The sequence below is a fragment of the Seriola aureovittata genome, chromosome 3 (assembly GCF_021018895.1).
Source record: "Seriola aureovittata isolate HTS-2021-v1 ecotype China chromosome 3, ASM2101889v1, whole genome shotgun sequence".
NCBI lineage: Eukaryota > Metazoa > Chordata > Actinopteri > Carangiformes > Carangidae > Seriola > Seriola aureovittata.
This window is the reverse complement of record NC_079366.1, coordinates 22,337,389-22,356,255: the sequence shown is the minus strand read 5'-3', so window position 1 is coordinate 22,356,255 and position 18,867 is coordinate 22,337,389. Positions and strand designations below refer to the sequence as shown.

Genomic DNA, 18,867 nt, shown 5'->3' with positions numbered 1-18,867 from the left:
CACATACTGTACAACAGATGGGTCAGAGCTCACTTTAACAGTCTTCTTCCTGTTATACTGTTGCCTGACATTCAAAAGGTGCTGCTCTCTTTGTTTGTACTGTAATATGATGGTAGACTCATTTTCTATCACTGTGTCCTCTCTGATTGGACCCTGGCCATGTCTGTGGGTGAGAGATGAAAAGGAGGAGGAGTGGAAGGATCCAAACTCTTTCTTCAGGGTTTAAAGCTCACTTCACCCACACACCGTGAACTGTTGTATGCATGAAATGTTTCTGAATGTGTCTGTTTGTGTAGAACTAGTACTACCTCTGTCACACATATTAGTCATTTGAAGGATAAAAGAAAATGTTACATTCTGGGCAGCTTAATGAAAATATCCCATGTATTCTATATGGTCAATCAGTAATGAGTGCAAGTAAAATCTGTAGTTTTCCTTAGCGGTATTCAGGCTTTAAAGAAACTTCTTAGAGTGCCGCAGCGGAGTGTTAATGGAGGCTACAGCATGAGTCAGCAGGTTGGGCGGCTGGAAGGTTTTGGAGAGGAAGTTGAGACAGGCTGGCGGCTGCCTGAGTTTGTTGTCATTCTGAACACAGAGCTGAAAGTGAGCTGGTGTCTGCTGGAGACAGCAGGAAACCAGAGAGCAGACAGGGAGCAATGGAAAGGACAGAGGACAAGATCTATAGAAAAGGAGTTGAGTAAAAGCGTTACAAGACAAGTGAGAGGCATAAAGGAAACTGAGAAAGCTGAAAGACAGACTTAGCGAGCCAACAGCACGTGAGAGGCTGTCTTAGCGGTGTGTTAATGAAGCAAAAGTCAGAAGGTGCAAGGGCACAGAAGAGAAAGACCCTTTCTGCTTGTCTGGGGGATATAAAACTGGATGGGAGTGAGGCAAAGATACACCCAGGTACTTGTTGCACTTTAGGGAGACATGGTACTGATAGGCTGAGTCATGGGCTGATTGCCAGTCACTATCTTTTTAATATCACCCCAACAGACACATCCATTACATCGGCACATTCAACTAACTAGGGGCAAGCTAATATCACAGAGATAGTGCAGCTGCATATAAATTAAAATTTTAACTTTATTCAGCTTTGACCAGAAACTTTCTATGTGTGGTAATACATTCCCAGAACAGAAAGAAAAGAATAGACTTTTAACTTACCAATCATTAATGAGAGGAGCTTCTGGACCTTGGAGCTTACCCCAACAACTCTGTACAAGCCTTGGTCATTAATACCTGATAAGTAATAATAGTAATAAAAAAACTTAGCATTTTCCTCATTGAAGTTTTAAAATGCATTATAGGAAATAACACACAAAGCAGACAATAAAAGCAATGCCAAACAAAAACAAACAATGAAATCATAAAGAATGAGGACAGAAATTTATACTACATGTATATACTGACAGTCCTGAATGTAGAAGATATATAGCAGTTGCAAGAAAATGCCAATGCAACTCAAACCATTCAGTATGATAGATATTTCTTTATTTCCATAAAGAAAGATTTGGCATGTTGAGAGGAACTAGAAAAATTATTTTTTTGATTTAAAGAGGTCAGATAAGTAAGTGAAGACTGAAGCAAATTAATAAGAACTTGAGTGCTACGCACTGAAAGGTATTCATCATCCCCAGTGCAAGCTGTCTGCAGTACCTGTCAGTCAGCCTTTTGGTTCAATGATGGAGCATGTCTGCCACCTTGTGTGCATATAAAGACACTGCACCCATGTTACCTGTTACTACCCACGAATTCTCATGCTAATTTTACGCAAATAAATCACCTTGTAATTCTCTAAACTGAGCTTTTCAGTAATTGTATATCTGAAGCTCACCTCTTGTCTCTATGGCGCTGATGGAGTTCTTCACAAAACTCATACCCACGTCATCCAGCTGGGCATCAACTGCAGGTGGAAGAAAAAAAAAAAGCTTTCAAAATGTGGCGAAGCATTATGCTCCTGACAATGAAATAATATCCTCTAATACATGCAAAGTCTGATACAGATAGATGCTTACTTCCTCTTTCTTTAGAATAAGTTCTCTCAAGGTAGTGTCCAATCTGTTTAAAACAAAGAACAAAAACAAACACAGGTTATAGGTTTATAAAAGTGAATAAAGTATTCTTAATCCTTGTCTTTTACAGTGACATGCAGGTTTATGGAAGTATATTAAACTAAAAGAGAGAGATGGCAGTTTAACAGAATACACTGAGGCAACATGAGCCGAGTGAGTGGTAGATGATGACATAGTAGAGGCGGCTGACTCACAGGTTCCTTCCCACCCATGGCCTGCATCCAGAACTTATGGTCATCCTCTGACAGAGCCTGTACTGTGAGCACCGTGCCTGGCCTGGGAGAGAGCCATGCTATTAGCAATAGGCAAAGCCTTAGAGTACAGTACATTAATGCATTACCGATGTCGGTGTCAATATAAAACATCAAATGTACTCAGCATTCTTTGAAACAAAAACACCCTCTGCCAAGGGCACATGCACCTTGGATTTTCAGTAAGTACAGATATGAACCCTATTACTCATTCCAGCTGGTTTATGAAAGCTACAACCATGGGGGCCAGATGGATATCAAGTTACTCATCACAGTCAAGGATGTGTGGATTCGAATTTCATTCCTAAATCTGGGGTATTGCTTTTCTATTAATACTACAGAAAAGGGGCAGGGCAGAGTTAAGTTGTGTGACAAAATGAGATATCTATTACAGGAGGGAACAGCAGGGTGTGACAAATCCTCCCAGCTAAATGTGTGAGGGCAGCCCTCCAAGACAAATACTGCTGCCCTGCCCTCTGCCATCCAGAACACAGAGCAACAGAGAGCTATTGTGTGTTGAGCTAAGATCTTTAGCATCTAAGATCTTTAACTGTTAATGTGGAATATCACAGCAGACTGTGTTCTCCGTGGTCACTATGGACACTCACTTTTGACACCGTAAAAGGGTACCTGCACCTAGAAGCATAACTTCATCACAGTGTTTGAGAATCAGTGTGAGGTGATAATGTACCGATCGGTTATGTCGAGGTCTAAACAGAACCTCCTGTCCAACATGTCAGTCGTTTTGCGAACACAGGACTTGAGCGTGACAGACTCAGTCTCACCCTGGAAAGAAAAATAATATTAAATGAATTAATCTTACCATTCAGAATGTTGTAGTAATAAAAAAAAAGAAAGATTGCATAGTGTGCACGGTTGAAATAATGAAAAGCTGTGCTCCATGACTACTCACAATTTTCCCTCCAGATCTGTGGTCAAAGGTCACCATGTGCAGGATCTTCTGCTCTTTAACAAATGTGCAGTAGCGTTTGACCCAACTGGAACCGAAGGGAGGTGGCCCTAGAAAAACAAGACGCAGATGTGACACAGGCATTCAACACTGTTTGGATCATAACAATTACTTTTGCGAGTCCAGGAAAAAGATGGATTTCTCAGATTAACATGACATTATTCCTCACAAACAATGTTGTGAGTGAGCACTATGGAAGAATATACAGCAGTCAGCAGTTTAACGAAGGATTATTCCACAATGCTGATGTGTGTCAGAGTCAAGGCAATAAAAAAGTTCATTTACACATTTGTACAGCAGCTACACTGTATGTTATGAATAGGTGGAATATGAAAACCTATAGTAAAACCTTTTTAAACCGTACAAAGGTCTTACGTTTTTCCTGTACATAGAGGTAGCCTTCACAACTAATGGGGCTGGTCTGTCTGTATTCTTGGGGTGTCTCCCTGATCCTCTTCATCAGCTCATACACCTCTGACCGCGCACCCTCAAATCGATTCCTTGTCTGAGAGGAAAAAGAAACAAATGCACATTCCAGGAAGTCACTTCCTGATATTCAGTGGTTAAGTATGATGATCCCCCTAATGAGAGGCTTGAGCTTCCTTTGAAAACCCCTTCACAGTTTCTGTGAAATTGGATGAATGGTTATTAGTAATCTAAAACTAAGACTGAAACAGGGGCAGCAACTCTAATGGCATTGTAGAGTAGGAGAAACCAAATTGGAAAAGCTATAAAATTAACAAGTGGCTGAAGAAAATACAACATGAAGCAGAGCCAGATATTTTCCTCAGAAGTTGGTAGCCAAATCAAGACAAAAAGGCAGGCAAATATTGGACTTGCATCCGATAGACAGATGACTCCAATGGTCCATGATGCTCTGGTTTTAGTTTCAGTAACTGTTAAGTAGGAAATCATTTTCTAAGAAGTTAGCCATAAGAACTTGACAAAAAAGCAGAACATCAAGGTTTTTTGTTCCTCTTATTTAGGAGACGTTCTGGCACTTACTGGTCAAATTTTTTAAATTTTCATTCTGAAAACTGTTATGAGACTTTTTCTGTTCTTAAAGTAGAACATGATCATACAATTACTATACAGACATTTTTTGTCATTGTTAGAATCATCCAAATGACACATATAATAATAAAACATTAATATTTCTTACATTCTGAATATTGATCTGCAGTGCTCTTTTATAATGATCAAAGTCCTTGGCAAGCTCGAAGCCCTGGTGATAAAAAGTGAAGACTGTCTGAAAGAAGGCCACCATCTAAAAGAAGAACCAGACATAAGACATGCTTATTTCAAAATGTTGGCAAGTGAAAGAGAAAATCATGATAAGACATTATGGCCACGTAACATTATGATGGTGGGATTGTTTAGACACTTCAGAGTAAGACAGACTTAAATCCATGTGATATATCCTATATCCAGCCACGCCACAGCTGACATGCCTCTAAGGTCAGTCACTCACCGGCTCCACACACTCAAACTTCTTTCTCTCTTGGATCTCCTGCAGTTTGCACACATAGTCCAGTGACTCCTCCTGAAAGTGCTGCCTCATGATTTCCACCTGGGTGTCTGCCTGAAGAGGCGGAGAACACACACCATGATGTATAGTGACAGACAGATGCATAGAAGCAAAGAAAAATCATAATATATTGCAGTGCAATTTGGGAATCTAGAGGTTCTTCTTGGTATGGCATTAAAATCTTAAAGGCATACTGCAGTTGTTAAATCAAGAACTGATAAGTTTATTCATATAGTTTCAAAATAAAAAGTTTGTCTCAGAGGATTGTATGAGCTGTACAGCATAAGGCACCTTCTAACCTTTGACTCTCAATTCTGAGAGTCAAAGCCACAACCACCAAATCTGTGGCTCAGAAGGTAGAGCGGGTCATCCAGTAATTGGAGGGTCAGCGGTTTGATTCTCGGCTCTTCCAATCCACATGTCAACATTTCCTTGCGCAAGATACTGAACCCTGAATTGCCTTTGATGTATCATCAGTGTGAGTGTGTGATAGAAAAGAGCAGTATGCATATATAATGTGCCGTATGAATGCATGGTTAATGGGTGTATGTGGCTTGTAGTGTAAAGTGCTTTGAGTGGTTGATAGGACTAGGAAAGCGTTATAAGTGAAGTCCATTTACCATGATAAAGAAAATTTAAACACACGTTTGTACAGCCCTTAACCTAAACTTGTGGGGTCCATCATTTTGCTAGTGTAGTGGACATCTAGTTTTCAAGGCAAACATACAAACAAACAAAACCTTAATTGAAAAAAATAAAAAGGAAACCTTTTCAGGGACAGAATTAGCAATAGTAGAATTTATAATATAGCCACCCATCCATTAGCTATACCCATTATCTATACCTGCAGGTCCTTTGCAAGGTCATGGATAGTTTCACAGGGCTTACATGTATAGACAGAGGACGCACTCAAACTCACACCTCTGGGCAATTTAGAGTCGTCTAAATCCACACACAGAAAAGCCCCATCAGGCCGGTGGGTGTCATTCCTTCTTGCTGTGAGGGCACAGCATTAACCACTATTCCATCCCAGAAATACAAATGTTTGGAACACAGAATAACATATGTAACACATAACAGTATACAACCAACATTTGCAATGTAACAATAACTGAATTCTGTATATACCACTGAGGATTTACCGTGTGGCCTACTGTAAATAGACTTTAGTAAAGCATCTTGAAATGTAAGAAGTGATATATCTTCCAAGTTCATGAACTGCTTTTCATTATATATGCTACTGTTTGCTGAGCTGACTAAACAACTGATGCAGTGTTGATGAAGTTCATGACTCTTGTGGCTGTGAAAAAAAATCAGTGGGTCTAATTATGCAGGTCTGGCAGCAATCTGTGTTGGTACCACAGACCCTTGTGCCACAAGAGTCACTGAGAACACACTGAGCAGCCTGCATTCATAATGTCAACAAGTTTCAAGTGTCCTCTCTACTTGGTGTATACAACGTATGGGTAAGCCTTACATGGCTGCATGGAACAAAGACAAGAAGACAGAAACATTGTTTCATGAAAGGTTGCTAAATTCTCCACAATTTAAAATTTATGTCAATTTTCTGCAGCATATGTTTCACACAAACTACAGCAACCAGGGTTGACCTTGGTAGTACAGTACAAGTGAGCACACATTTCCTTCCCAAACCAGCCAGGAAAACTGTTGCTGCAAGGCACGTCAGTGGAAACTCACATGGTCCAACAGGCTTTGCAGCGAGGCTCTTCCCCGTGGCACCAAAGGCAAAAACCAAAACAGGGATTCTCAAACTAAACAAAATATCCGTTCCCATTTTTTGTTTGTTTCTGTCATATCTGTACATATTCAGACAGTTCAGACAAGGATAAATACCTCTTGTAGCTGTGGCTCCTTCTTCTTTGCTGACATATTCAGAAGCTTTTCCAGAGAGCTGTAGTATTTCTCTGTCTCTTTCTCATACTTCTTTCTTTCCGCCTGAAGAAAGTGCAGTGGTGGGAGGAGAAGCATATTTGGAGAACAAAATACTAGATTATTCATGGGGACAAAGCAGTGTATGTAGTATAGTCCGTATGCTATTAGCAGCCACCTGTAAAATATGTAATTTTCAAAAGTAAGTAAGAGTTACACAACACATGGGTAGGGGAAATAAACCATAATACATTACCCTTACTGTACCAAGATGGTCTTTCCTGAACTTCTCGAGGGGTTTCATTAAAGTTTCTGTGATGTTTCTCATCTAGGCAGAGACAGAAAGCATGACATATGTAATAATTGCTCAACTAAATGACAGAACCTATTAATATTTCATATGACACAACATTTCCAGGCTTAAGTATTTGTTGTTTCCAGTGAAGAGTGGCAGCTGTATACAGTTTCTTGGCCCCTAGAGGTGCTGCCTTTTGATTGATGCCCTGCTAGTGTTTATATACTAAATTACATAATTTAACTAAAACTATCTTTGCCTTCCAATAACTAATAAAGTCAATGCATTTTTCTTCATTCCTCCAGTGTTCCTGCTATGTTAGGACATGTCTATGCCTGTAAGCTCACCCTACTTTTCCGTACTTTGCACTGTGATGTCATCCCACTATGCTGAGCAGCGTCTTCACCATTACGGTCTGAGCCTAGCGCTAAAACAGTCATCTAATGATGCCCACTCCCTAACCTCAGACACTGCAGACAGATATTACAAGAGAATGGCTGTTTATAAAAAGTTACAAACTCCGTAAAATGTGCATCCCTGTCTAAAGAAAAGGAATGCTTAAATATATCTCTTTTGAAATAATTTTAACAATCTTTCACTGGTCATTTAGCCTAATGCTTAAATTAAAATAAGTCTTCAACTGAGGAGATTTGACATGTATTCATGTTATCTATTACATTAACATCTAGAGAGGTCACAAATAAACCACAGGACAAGACACCGCTCCATCTATAACATCATAGTATAACATGTAGTGTAACACTTTACAACTTCACGGTAGCATTTTATAACACACAGTCACACTTAAAATCAGGTGTCCTTTAAAAATGTTGTAACTTCCTTCATATTCATATTCTGTTTGTGATTTGTGTGCTTTATAAATAAGCAACTTTAAAAACATTGCCTGATGCAAAAGCTAGTTTGGTGGTGGTATGTCTGAATGAGCTGGATGGATCTGTTGCAGGTAGTAGCTTATGCAATCCGTCTTGGTATTTAAATCTTGGGTGTAATAATATGGATATGCACTCCAGTCCTTTCTGTAGCCACTCCCAGGCAGGTGCTGTGACAGTGACCCTTAGACAGGCACAAGGGGAGGAACTGTTCAAACACGATCAACGCTAATACACCCACAAGGGAATTGGTTTTCTCTGCCTACTGGATGCTGTGTCAGTACTGTACGCTGGAGGAAATTATATTACAAGTGCCTGTCTGGATCTCTGGTGGATGACAGAGTCAGACATTAATAGATGCAAGGACCAAATATGGGCAGTAATAGGTGTAGCCCGGGTGGAAATAAGCATTCAGACAGTTAAACAATTCAAGTGCAATACACACACACATGGACAAAGACACACAGACACACAGACACAAAGACACACACACACACACACATACGCACACAGACACACAGACACACACACAGGTATTTTCCCTGGCTTTTAAACAGGTTCTGACTGGTTGTTCTCACCATCAGCTCTCTTTGGTCTTCTAGGTTTTTGAGGAATATGGAGAACTCTTGCAAAGACTCATCTGTAGGAAAAAAAAACAAAAGAAAAACATAATAAATCCAATCCTTCTGTTTTACTCTCTGTCTTACACACACATTCACACAGAGCTATTATGATTATCAGCTGTTCCCACCACAGATGCACACCACAAACTGCCCTTAATTTGCTGGTAGAGAGAGAACCGTAAACAAACATTTACAGTGCATGTCTGCGTGGTGGCAACAAAACCAGTGGTTAGTTTCCATCATGTGAGGAGACAAATCCACACTTACCAATACATTTCTCATCGTCTGTCTTTGCATCTCCGATGTACTCAAACTGAAATTCTCCCAGGCACTGGGCAAACTTTCGCTGTGCCATTCCAAGCTCTAAAAGAAAATATGAAATATAAAAATCATTTAAAGCAGTGAATTTAAAACAAGGCAGAATGCTTATAATTATAAAGAATGTTTCCAAGATCTACCAAGTAAACACATTTTACAGAAGAAAAACATTCAGATTACTTGTACGTAAAATTACTTGTCATCTTTATTATAGAAATAATATAGATATACTTTATATATAGAAATACTTTGTTAAAAGTTAACACCATATCAGCCGTCTTGAAAAGTAGGCCTGATGCAGTGCACATAGTTAACCACTTTGCAAACATCCTGTCTGTCAACAGTCTGTTACATCCTGTTGAGCATCAAACCCTATTCTACCAGGAAAGCAGGTGTCATAAATTAAGATGTGCCAACAAAAACTATATTTAATCATCTGTGTGCAAGTCATAGCTAAGACAAATAAAGAGAGAAGAAATACTATGGCATTACCAACAATAGCCACAAAAAAGCTGATTGTTGTATATCAAGATATATGATGGTATTTAGCTTTTTCAGCTTAAGTACTCGTAATAAAAAGTAATGTAATGCAATGTCATTCTTAATTAAGCCCTTCTGCAAATAAGCAAGTTAGCTTTATATTAGCAACAAGATTGATTTGCTTGGGCTTTTGCAGAAATAAAAGATATTGACATTTGGTTTCTACCACAAATTCTGTGGTATTGCCAATACAAAATGTAACATAGTGTGTAAATATACATCTGTAGTATTGGTGACAATGTTACAAGAGGCCTATGGGAGAGCTTGGAACAAGAAATAAATTAAGATTAATTTAATCTTATTGCTGTTAACCTCTTTAATACATGGTAGATTATATAAATATAAAGACCTAACCTAACCACTGACTAGCCAAAACTCAGCAGAGCACTAACATGTGTGACTCTGCACTGAGAGAGCACACGCATCCATGTAAACTCTGCATAAAACTAAATAAATGCTCCTGGATCTGAATTAAAACAATTTCAGTTTTTGAGAGGTGGATAAATGTGGTGGAAGTCCACCCTCCGCTACGCTCCTGCACAACAGTAAAAACACAGCAAACCAAATATATTTCCAAACAGTGAGGAGATTCCCTGAGGTGGGATCTCTGACCCATGACAGTCCCCTAGGGAAACATGACAGAATGCAGCAAGGGTATTTTAAGACTGCAGCTATGACCAGTATACTGAGGAGCAATGTCATTAGCTTTGGCAGATATCTGGGACTCTATAGGGAACAATAAACTGAGCTACACCAGAGCTGAGCTCTAAGACTTTACTGAGAATCTGTATCTGCTACAAGATGGCTAGCTACAACAAAGAGCTGCAACTAATGTTATTTTAACTAATGAGTAATCTCAGTTTTTAAAACTAATGAGGAACATGCATTACAATTCACCATAGCTCAAAGTGATATTACAAATTGTTTAGTAAATTTGATTTAAAAAGTAATTATGGTAAACTACATTGTTTTGGTTTACATTGGTCAGAGTTCAGCAAATCATAGTATGGCATTTCTGGAAAAAGCCAACTGATATCCAACAACACACTCTCCCTCCATTAGACTCTAGTTGTGAACCACTGGAAAGAGCATGCTAACTGTGAGCATGATTACCTGCTAATGTTAGCAGCATGCTAATATGCTAATTGTTGCATGCTAAACATCAGCATACCCAATAGTTATATAATATGCAAACTCTAGCCATGACAACATGCTAACATTATACACTCAGACCACACAGCAGACCTCTTGACACATCATAGCTGGAAAAGCACTGGTGTGGTTAATTTAAGGTGTGGTTATTAATTAACATTAATAATAGGTTTTGCCAGTTCCAGGTGCCATGAAATTATGCATGCTGCCTCACTGACAAAGCTTATGGGGTAATTGTTAATGTTATTAGTTGCACCTGGACTTTTTCTGCAACAACAAGTCCAAAAAGGGTATTTTATGCTTTTACCAGTTTAAAAGTGATTTTCACCTACAATGAACCTTTAAGGAATGCTGCTGCAGTTAAAGTTGTCAGTAACACATTTAATACAAAATTCCTTACATCATTATTTTCATTTTAAAATTTTGGTTGCAGTGTGCCCCAATTTTTGATAAAACAGAGAGGAAATAGACAGAAAAAAGGGTGTGCATGTGTGTGTGTGTGTGTGTGTGTGTGTGTGTGTGTGTGTGAGTGTGGGGCAAAGATCCCCAACAGGATTTAAAGGGATGTTGCAGTAACATGATATGCGTCTTCCACAAGGCTACAGTATCCGTGACCCCCAAAATAGGTTTGATTATTGCTGACTCAGGCAGCAGAAGCCACCCAATATTCTCTTAAGGAAAACCCTTGAATGTTCTTTAGCTTAACAATTACCTAGACCTATGCAAATACAGTACATTTTTGTTGAATAGAAAACATCAGAAAAACAATTCAACACAGTCACCTTTTTAAATGAATTTATTTGAGCTGTTTTGCTTTCTCTACCCATGGCTATCCTGCTGCTTACACATCCCAGGTTCTCTAAGCTGTGTGTACAAATGCTATGGATTAAATCTACAGTAGGGCCAAAAGCCCAAACACGTGAGAGGTGTTGGACAATGTCTGCCTGAGCCTGGAACAAAGATAGCTTCTGCCTCAATAGTTTATTTCAAACAGTTTGGAATCCACCGCAGGCTGCTCTTCAGCTCAATCTTAAATCTATACAATGCCAAAGCACACTAGGAAATATGGGTCAAACAAAACACCTGTGGTCGATTCCTTTGGCCAATTTGTCTAAGTTATCGAACTACAGGAAGCTAAGGGATTCACACCAGACAATGGGACAGCTTGTGTATTACAGTATTTACAATTGTTTGTTCTTCGAGTCGGTCTGTCTATAGCACCTGGAGAAAATGTTCTTTCTTTTCTTGTGTGCGAGGCAACTATTGTCCTTAAGAAATTAAGCACATAAAAAACAAGATGTCTCACGAGGAAATTACAAATCAGGGTCTCTTATCTATCCACAAGAATTTAGCAAATATGTTCTAATGAAAGTAAGCAAAACAAAAGGACTAATGGCTAATAGCTCATTTTTTGGCTCATGGACTTCTGCAAGACACTGCACAGACCTAACTTTAGCTCATCAATCAAGACAAGAGGCACTCTATGTTTGTCCTTTACTCAGACACCAGGAAATGGTAAAAAAAAAAAAAGGCCCCTGCAAGAGCAACATGAAGAGGCAAAACAATAGCGGTGGTGTCAAATCCTCTGACTCAGGCGCATTTTTAAAGACAGTTTTTAATGAGGTTAGAAGGGATGGAAGATGTCTTATTATTGTCAGCTTACAATCAGTTATATGAATTTATTAAGCAATAGTTTAGAGTAGAAAACTTGTGTCAACCAGAGCGAATAAATTTGGGGCTCATATTACTAATACACTAAAAGCTTTGCACTTTTTGGCCAAAATTTTTCTGTCACAGATGAGACTTCAAACTGATGTAAACACAACCTGATGAACGGTTGTATAGAAATGTTTAAGTATGTCTTCCAACAATATTTTTCCAAAATAAAGGTATGGCAAATACATGGCTGTCAGGCCATTATTTAGGTTGCAAACACTTCATGCTGAACATAGCAATATTCTTTGAAGTGACTGTAAATCTAGAGGGAATCTAAGCCACACAGACAGCTATAATCCAGACCAGGGGGTGCAAGTCCATAAAAGGTGACTCTGGTCACCCTGGTCTAGCAAATAGTCCTCAATTTGCAGCGCCTGAAATGACTTCAGACAACATAAACAATCCTATATTGGTGCGCTCTACAGCAACCACTATAATTTAAGGCTATTAAGTCCTGTAGTCCAGTTAGCAGGATGGGGAAAAGACACAAGAAACACAGAATTTCATTGGATCCAGAATCTTACACCTCTATAGGTTTTAAACTGATAGGCTTGAATAAGGTACAGGTCTTGAACAGTGAGAAACTGGTTAATAGTCGTCGTCAATGAAGCACTGTCTCGCCATGAACTGAGAATCAATTTGTTTTGCTCCTGTTTGTGCTCCTTTTTGATACTCTGATAACAGTATTCTTGAATCAGGATTGGGGTTGGGTTGAGCTACATTATATATACAAATTCATGTAACTAATATTATTTGTTTGGATTTTTAAGGTTTCTTCCTCTGCCCCAGGTGCCCTTCAATTATGGCTCTGCCCAAGGCTTGATCCTAGGCCTCTTGTTGTTTTCCATCACTATGTTTCCTCTTGGTGATCTCATTTTAAAAATATAACATGTACTTTAATTGGTGTAACTCAATAGTCTTGTCCCTTTTAGTGATCCTCAGAGCCAGGCTTGAAACTAAGAGTGACCAGGTTTCTGCAGTCGGAGCCTCTAGGCTTTGAAGCAATCTGCCAGAGAGGGGGAGAGGATGAGTCTGTTGTTTTTTAAATCTCTGCTTAAAACCTTTTATAGAAAAGCAGTTTTACAGGTTGTGTATAGTTTTATTTCATACTCACACGTGTCTCTATTACTCAAGTTTAGTGTTTTTGGCTATGCTTTTGTTTGGCTTTGTTAGTAATTTTTTTTTTTTTTTTTTTACTTTTACATTTTTTCCACCTGCATGCCAGATAAAAGGATGGAACTTCAGCTCCAGTACGTGTTTTTCTTATAATCTATTGTTGTTGTCAGTAATAGTAGCGGTAGTATTATCAAGCATCAAAAAGACACATCATAACGTAAACCTAAATTCTACCAGCCTGTTGGGTAATGAGTGACCCTTATGTCTGTTGTTGGTCAACTGCAAATGATCCCAACATGAATGTAGACTGGAAAGTTCGGCTGCTCCCCCAGATAGTAAAAACATGTTTTGACAACATTACACTGAACCTTGACACACCTTAACAAAGCCTCAACACACTACATTGTGTCTGACGTAAGGTTGAGGCAGTATCCAGCATCACTGTATTGTAAAAGATAATGACAAACAAACCAAAAATGTGACCAAAAATCAAGAATTCCTCAAGAGTTCTACTGTTCTATTGCAGAACATACTCCAAATGAATATTTTACTCTGCTTTGTTTTGGTTGAAATGTTATTATGGAGACAGAGATTTCAGTCTTATGCATTGTACTATTGTACTTTATTTGTATATTTAACATATCCTTTATTTTGCAAAGACAAGATCAAGGTCCAGATCACTGTGGACAATTAGTGTGTACTGCATGAACAGTGATGTCAATAGATAGATTTGCAGTCTCTTTATTAGAGCCATATGTGAGCGTGGAGCACTAATCACACTCATCCACAATCTGATTACACAGGCTGCTTGCATGTTGAACTCACTGCAGGGTGGACAGTTAATATGAGAATATATGAGGCCAAGCTGTGTGGACTTCATTACATAAAACATGAAGAATGAATGTTATCCGGTTACATGAAGTTCCAGCATTAATTGACGTCAGACAACATTCAAGGAAAAAAAATAGCCACAGCGTTTGTGTCCCTGTACTGTGTCGATTCAAGTTTCAACAGCATAGATCAACGGGATACAATCAGTGGTGCAATAAACAAAAGTGTCAGATGAGAGGTCTGCAGAACAGATTGAAATGATAGCTGCTGTCCTGGAGGAAAGAACGATCACAAGCTTGAAATACCACACACACTAGGGCACACAAGAGTCCAAGGCAAAGGCTTCTCCTGCTTTTTGCCTTTTAAAGCAAGGCATTTCAGAGCAAACCTGGGAACTGTCAAACTTGGCTAGTTTCTCTGCAGAAAGCCAGAGACCCCGGTCTACTGGATTCTGAGTCTGAGTCATACAAACCCCACCTTACATCTATCTGATTGAACAGGCCAGGTTTTTCTGCAGCAGGAAAAACATGAAAAAACGCCTAACTATGTGACATAAACATTGGTGCCCCCTGTTCAGAAGAGGTGGGAAGAAAAACAAAGATTGCACAGTGGGGAGGTTACTGTATCACATGGTTGGTTATTGTGAAACACCACATATCAAAGTAAAAGTAAATAATACACACTTTGCAAGTAAAACAGGTGCATACTGCAGGTCATTGTTAGGACAGTCACTACTGATTATTTTATTTACAGATACTGTACATCTATAATTATCAATGATTTTATCTTTTAGTTGTTTAGAGGATAAAATGTAAACAATTAGGTGAAATCCCAAGCACAAGTTACCAATGTCCAAAGCACAGATTTGAAATGTTTCACAATGCTTTTGTCTGAATAACAGCGAACCATCATATTTCAGAGGTTGATCCCAGCAAATGTTTTGTATTTTACTTTATTTTTCTAAAGCTGTTATCAGTGGAGAAGAGAAAATAATTTGTCAATCATAAATGTGAACAATTCACAGCATACTGGAAAAAATGCTGCTGAGGTCTATGCTTAAAAATTTAATGTTTAATTTTTCAAAAACAATGCAATCACAGTTTTTATTTTGCCTTACACAAAAGATGAGTGCAAATGAATTAAAATGGTTAAGTTTATATAAAAATAGTGTTGGTCATTTCTTTCTTGGGGCATTTCATTCTTCCATATTTATGACTACAGCTATCTGAGCCTCCAGAGTGTTCAAGTGTCAAAACATCTCATGGACGCGTTCACAACAGCACTGCTGCTGAGAAAGAGAAAAAAATAATTTAAATCTAAAAAGCCAAAAAATATATTACTCTATTACTTACATATTCTGAAATATGGGCTATGGGTTGGGATAACTTTGGAAACATGTTTTAAGAACATGGATTGCACTCACTTGTCCAATGTACTTCTAATGTACAGTGGCAGTTTGTTTTTAATGTTACTCCTCCTGAAGTGAATGAGCAATTTCTATGCTTACAACTTCAGGCTGCTGTGACTTTGGGCTTCCATGTTACATACTATACTTTAATATATTATCAGTCCCTTCCAACATTGTCACAGTGTTTGATTAAGTGCTGCAAAACTTCATTAGCATCACATTCGGGTACAAAATTTCTATTTCTGAAGTTAGTTTACCTAAGATGATTTAGTTTAAAATCCTGAACTTATTTTTCACTTACTGTATGTTTTAAAGCAGGAAACTTAACATTGCCTGTTCTCGCTACAACTGCAAAAGTTTTCCCTAAAACAACCCAGGAAAGGTATGTATATGTCAAAGTTCAGCTGCTGAAGATGTCCACAGTGTATTCATTGGCATCTGCTGGAGTGTTGTTTGTTATGATTTCTACAGTCTCATCAAATGTGCCACTTAGGTCAGAACTTGCCTGATCCAGGCCCTCAAAGAGCAGCCAGGGTTTACATGCTGTGCCTTTCCACAGTCCTTCCTGTTCCACTCTCCCATCTTTTCCAGTCTGAATCCCTGCTCCACACTCAGCTCCCACCTCTGCCCTCGACACAGCCTGCCCACCCATCCCCTCCCTCAACCCCTCTCCCCTCAGCTCCCTGCCCTCAAAACAAGCATGACTTCATTCATGACTTCCTGATCCTCAAAACAATTCTGCAGGGTGATGCTGCACTGAGCAGTATCCTGTCAATAATGGCCATGGCTGATCACAGATATGTTGTAGTAATATTTTGGCACGTATCCAAACAGTTACAGATCTAATGCAGTGAGAAGTGTTTCAAATGGTTCTTTATATTTGTTTGGACCAAAATAGGAGTCCCAGAAGAAGTGTCTTGCCATCACGCAATAATACACTATCACTTTTATAGCAGGCCTTGTTCTTTCTGGAGTGAGACATGAAAAAGCGTTCCTCCCACATGACTTCACGTCTTGTGCTAATGCGATTTTAATGAAAGATTGTGATGTGGCTCTCTGGCAGCATCAGTAATGTGATTACTGAGAGCAACAGTGAGCCAAAGCACACCATGGCAGACTACTCTTAAACCTGTCTGCCAAGAGAAAGACCATCACATGGCTGGCTTTTCAAAGCGGAACTGAAAGTGAAGAAGAAGAAAAAAATACAAATCATTTTGTTTTATGAGGCAACTGGTCAATACAGAGGAAGTGCAGCTGTGGACGTAACACTGAGTGACCCTGGTGCAACTCACTCAATTTTCAGATGATTGCAGCAATAACAGAACATGCAAGCACTGTCAAACTAATAAAGCTGGCTGACAGGCACTGACAAGATCACATACAAACAATAAGCTCTCCAGAAATGGAGAGTTCATACTTTCTGCTACTTACTAGAAATCAATACATTTGCAAAAGGACAAGAGTGAGGGGTAGTTGAGAGGGTACAGACAGGACACAGTTCCTGTGGAGGAAGCCCTCTGAAACAGAAGCACATCTGCATGTTGCTCCTCTAGTGGGCACTTCCATGTCATGGCTCTCTGGCCCAGGGCCCCGCTTTAAAGTTTCCTCTCAGAACCAAGGACTTTCCGTAGAGGGACATCCTCCCAGCCGTAGGAGTGGAGGGAGTTACTGAAAGGCTGAGAACGGACTGGGATTTGAAGATCAACAATTATCCTCACACCACACCATATCACTTTGAGGTCAAACATAAAGTCAACCAATTTATCATACAACTCGTGAATCCTTTTTAATGGAAGTTGTAAACAAGACTAAATCTGTCAATGTTTACAACATAATACTTGACCAACCATTTTTACAACACTTGTTGAGTGTTGAATCTTATTGTGAAGCTGATAGTGACCATGATATACAGAGACGATTACACAGCTTAGCCTCCCCAGATCACCTCCACTCATCAAAAACAACTGCCACAAGTTCATCTATAGAGACGACCCTATCTACTTCAAAGCTGCAAACCTAACACGGGCCAGAATTAAAAGAAAAAAAAAAGTGGTAGGCAATTTTCTATGATCTCTATAAAGAGAAGAACCAAACACATAGTCACGTTCTCCTGAGACAAGACAATCAGAGTAAAGCTCTCAGCTAAGCTTCAGAGCTCCACCCCGAGAGTGTACATTAACACAAAGTGACACCGTTACTTTATAACTTACTTATACTTGAGCTATAACTAAAACTAGCTGTGTACTTAATGATACCACTGTGCTTACATAAAGTCTGGGAACAGGGTGAACGACTGCAGAAATGACCTTTAAATTTGTGTGGCACAATCCTGGTTTAAAAATGTGATCATTTGTAAAGAATTATAAATACAGATTTCAATCCCTATTAGGCCATATCACATTATATTAAATGATCAGGTGGAAATTTTGCTCACTGTGGAAAATGCAATATGCCATTTGTTTTTCTTTTTTCACCAAGAACACAGATTGTGTGACCACATGTTTACAACTGGCTGCAACTAACAACATTAGCAATCAATTTGCTGAATATTCACTCTGTAGATTACCTGGTCTATAAAATGTCAGAAAATTGATCAAAATTCCCTTCACCCAAAAAGATGTTACAAGAAGCAAAGCAAGAAGTGTTCGCATTTGAGAGCAAATTGGTAGATTTGGGTATTTTTCCTTGAACAATGGCAAACCCCTAACCCTAAACAACTATCAAGATTGATGCTGATTAATTTCCTGTTAATAACTCTATCTGTGACAGGAATGTTATCATTGACAGACAGCTGCTCAGCCCAGTTAGGATAAATTAGCCTCAATCAAAATAGGAAACACCCTTCGTAAAGAGTGGTGTCTTGTTGTTACCACTAGGTAAGATCTAAAACAGCCCGCACATGGGAACGATATTAATTTTAATACATTCCTGTGGCAGTTGGATAATGTTTGAGCTGCTCTATTACTCCTATTAGCAAGTAAAGTAAACATCTAATAATTACAGTGTCATCATGTCTAAAACAGTGACTTGACATTGGCCAGCAAAGGATGAGCAAATCAGGCACTTCATTAATGTCAGTGCATAAGAAGGCGACCATCAGCTCCTTCCTGAGACCTCAACTGATTTTGCAGTAATCCCAGTGGGAGTGCATGACCAGGGTTCTCTACTCTGTGTCATTTTCTCTAAAGTGAGAGGCCAGCACAGATAAAATGAGGGTTAACAGACTAGATACATATCACTATGTTGGACACACTTTGAATCAAC

General features: G+C 39.0%; 1 protein-coding gene across 2 annotated transcripts in view; it reads right to left on the bottom strand.

Moving 5' to 3' along the window:
* The window catches only part of arhgap10 (Rho GTPase activating protein 10), a 45,467-nt gene that overhangs the window by 24,400 nt on the left and 2,200 nt on the right, over positions 1-18,867 (bottom strand). For both annotated transcript variants that reach the window (XM_056371221.1, XM_056371220.1), the window contains exons 2-14: positions 8,790-8,885; positions 8,478-8,539; positions 6,971-7,042; positions 6,679-6,780; positions 4,768-4,878; positions 4,459-4,563; positions 3,672-3,801; positions 3,240-3,346; positions 3,018-3,112; positions 2,270-2,351; positions 2,019-2,061; positions 1,838-1,906; positions 1,168-1,242 (exon numbers count right to left, since the gene is read on the bottom strand). In XM_056371221.1, the coding sequence (XP_056227196.1) occupies positions 1,168-1,242; positions 1,838-1,906; positions 2,019-2,061; positions 2,270-2,351; positions 3,018-3,112; positions 3,240-3,346; positions 3,672-3,801; positions 4,459-4,563; positions 4,768-4,878; positions 6,679-6,780; positions 6,971-7,042; positions 8,478-8,539; positions 8,790-8,885 (1,149 nt within the window). The remainder of the gene's footprint in view (positions 1-1,167; positions 1,243-1,837; positions 1,907-2,018; positions 2,062-2,269; positions 2,352-3,017; positions 3,113-3,239; positions 3,347-3,671; positions 3,802-4,458; positions 4,564-4,767; positions 4,879-6,678; positions 6,781-6,970; positions 7,043-8,477; positions 8,540-8,789; positions 8,886-18,867) is intronic.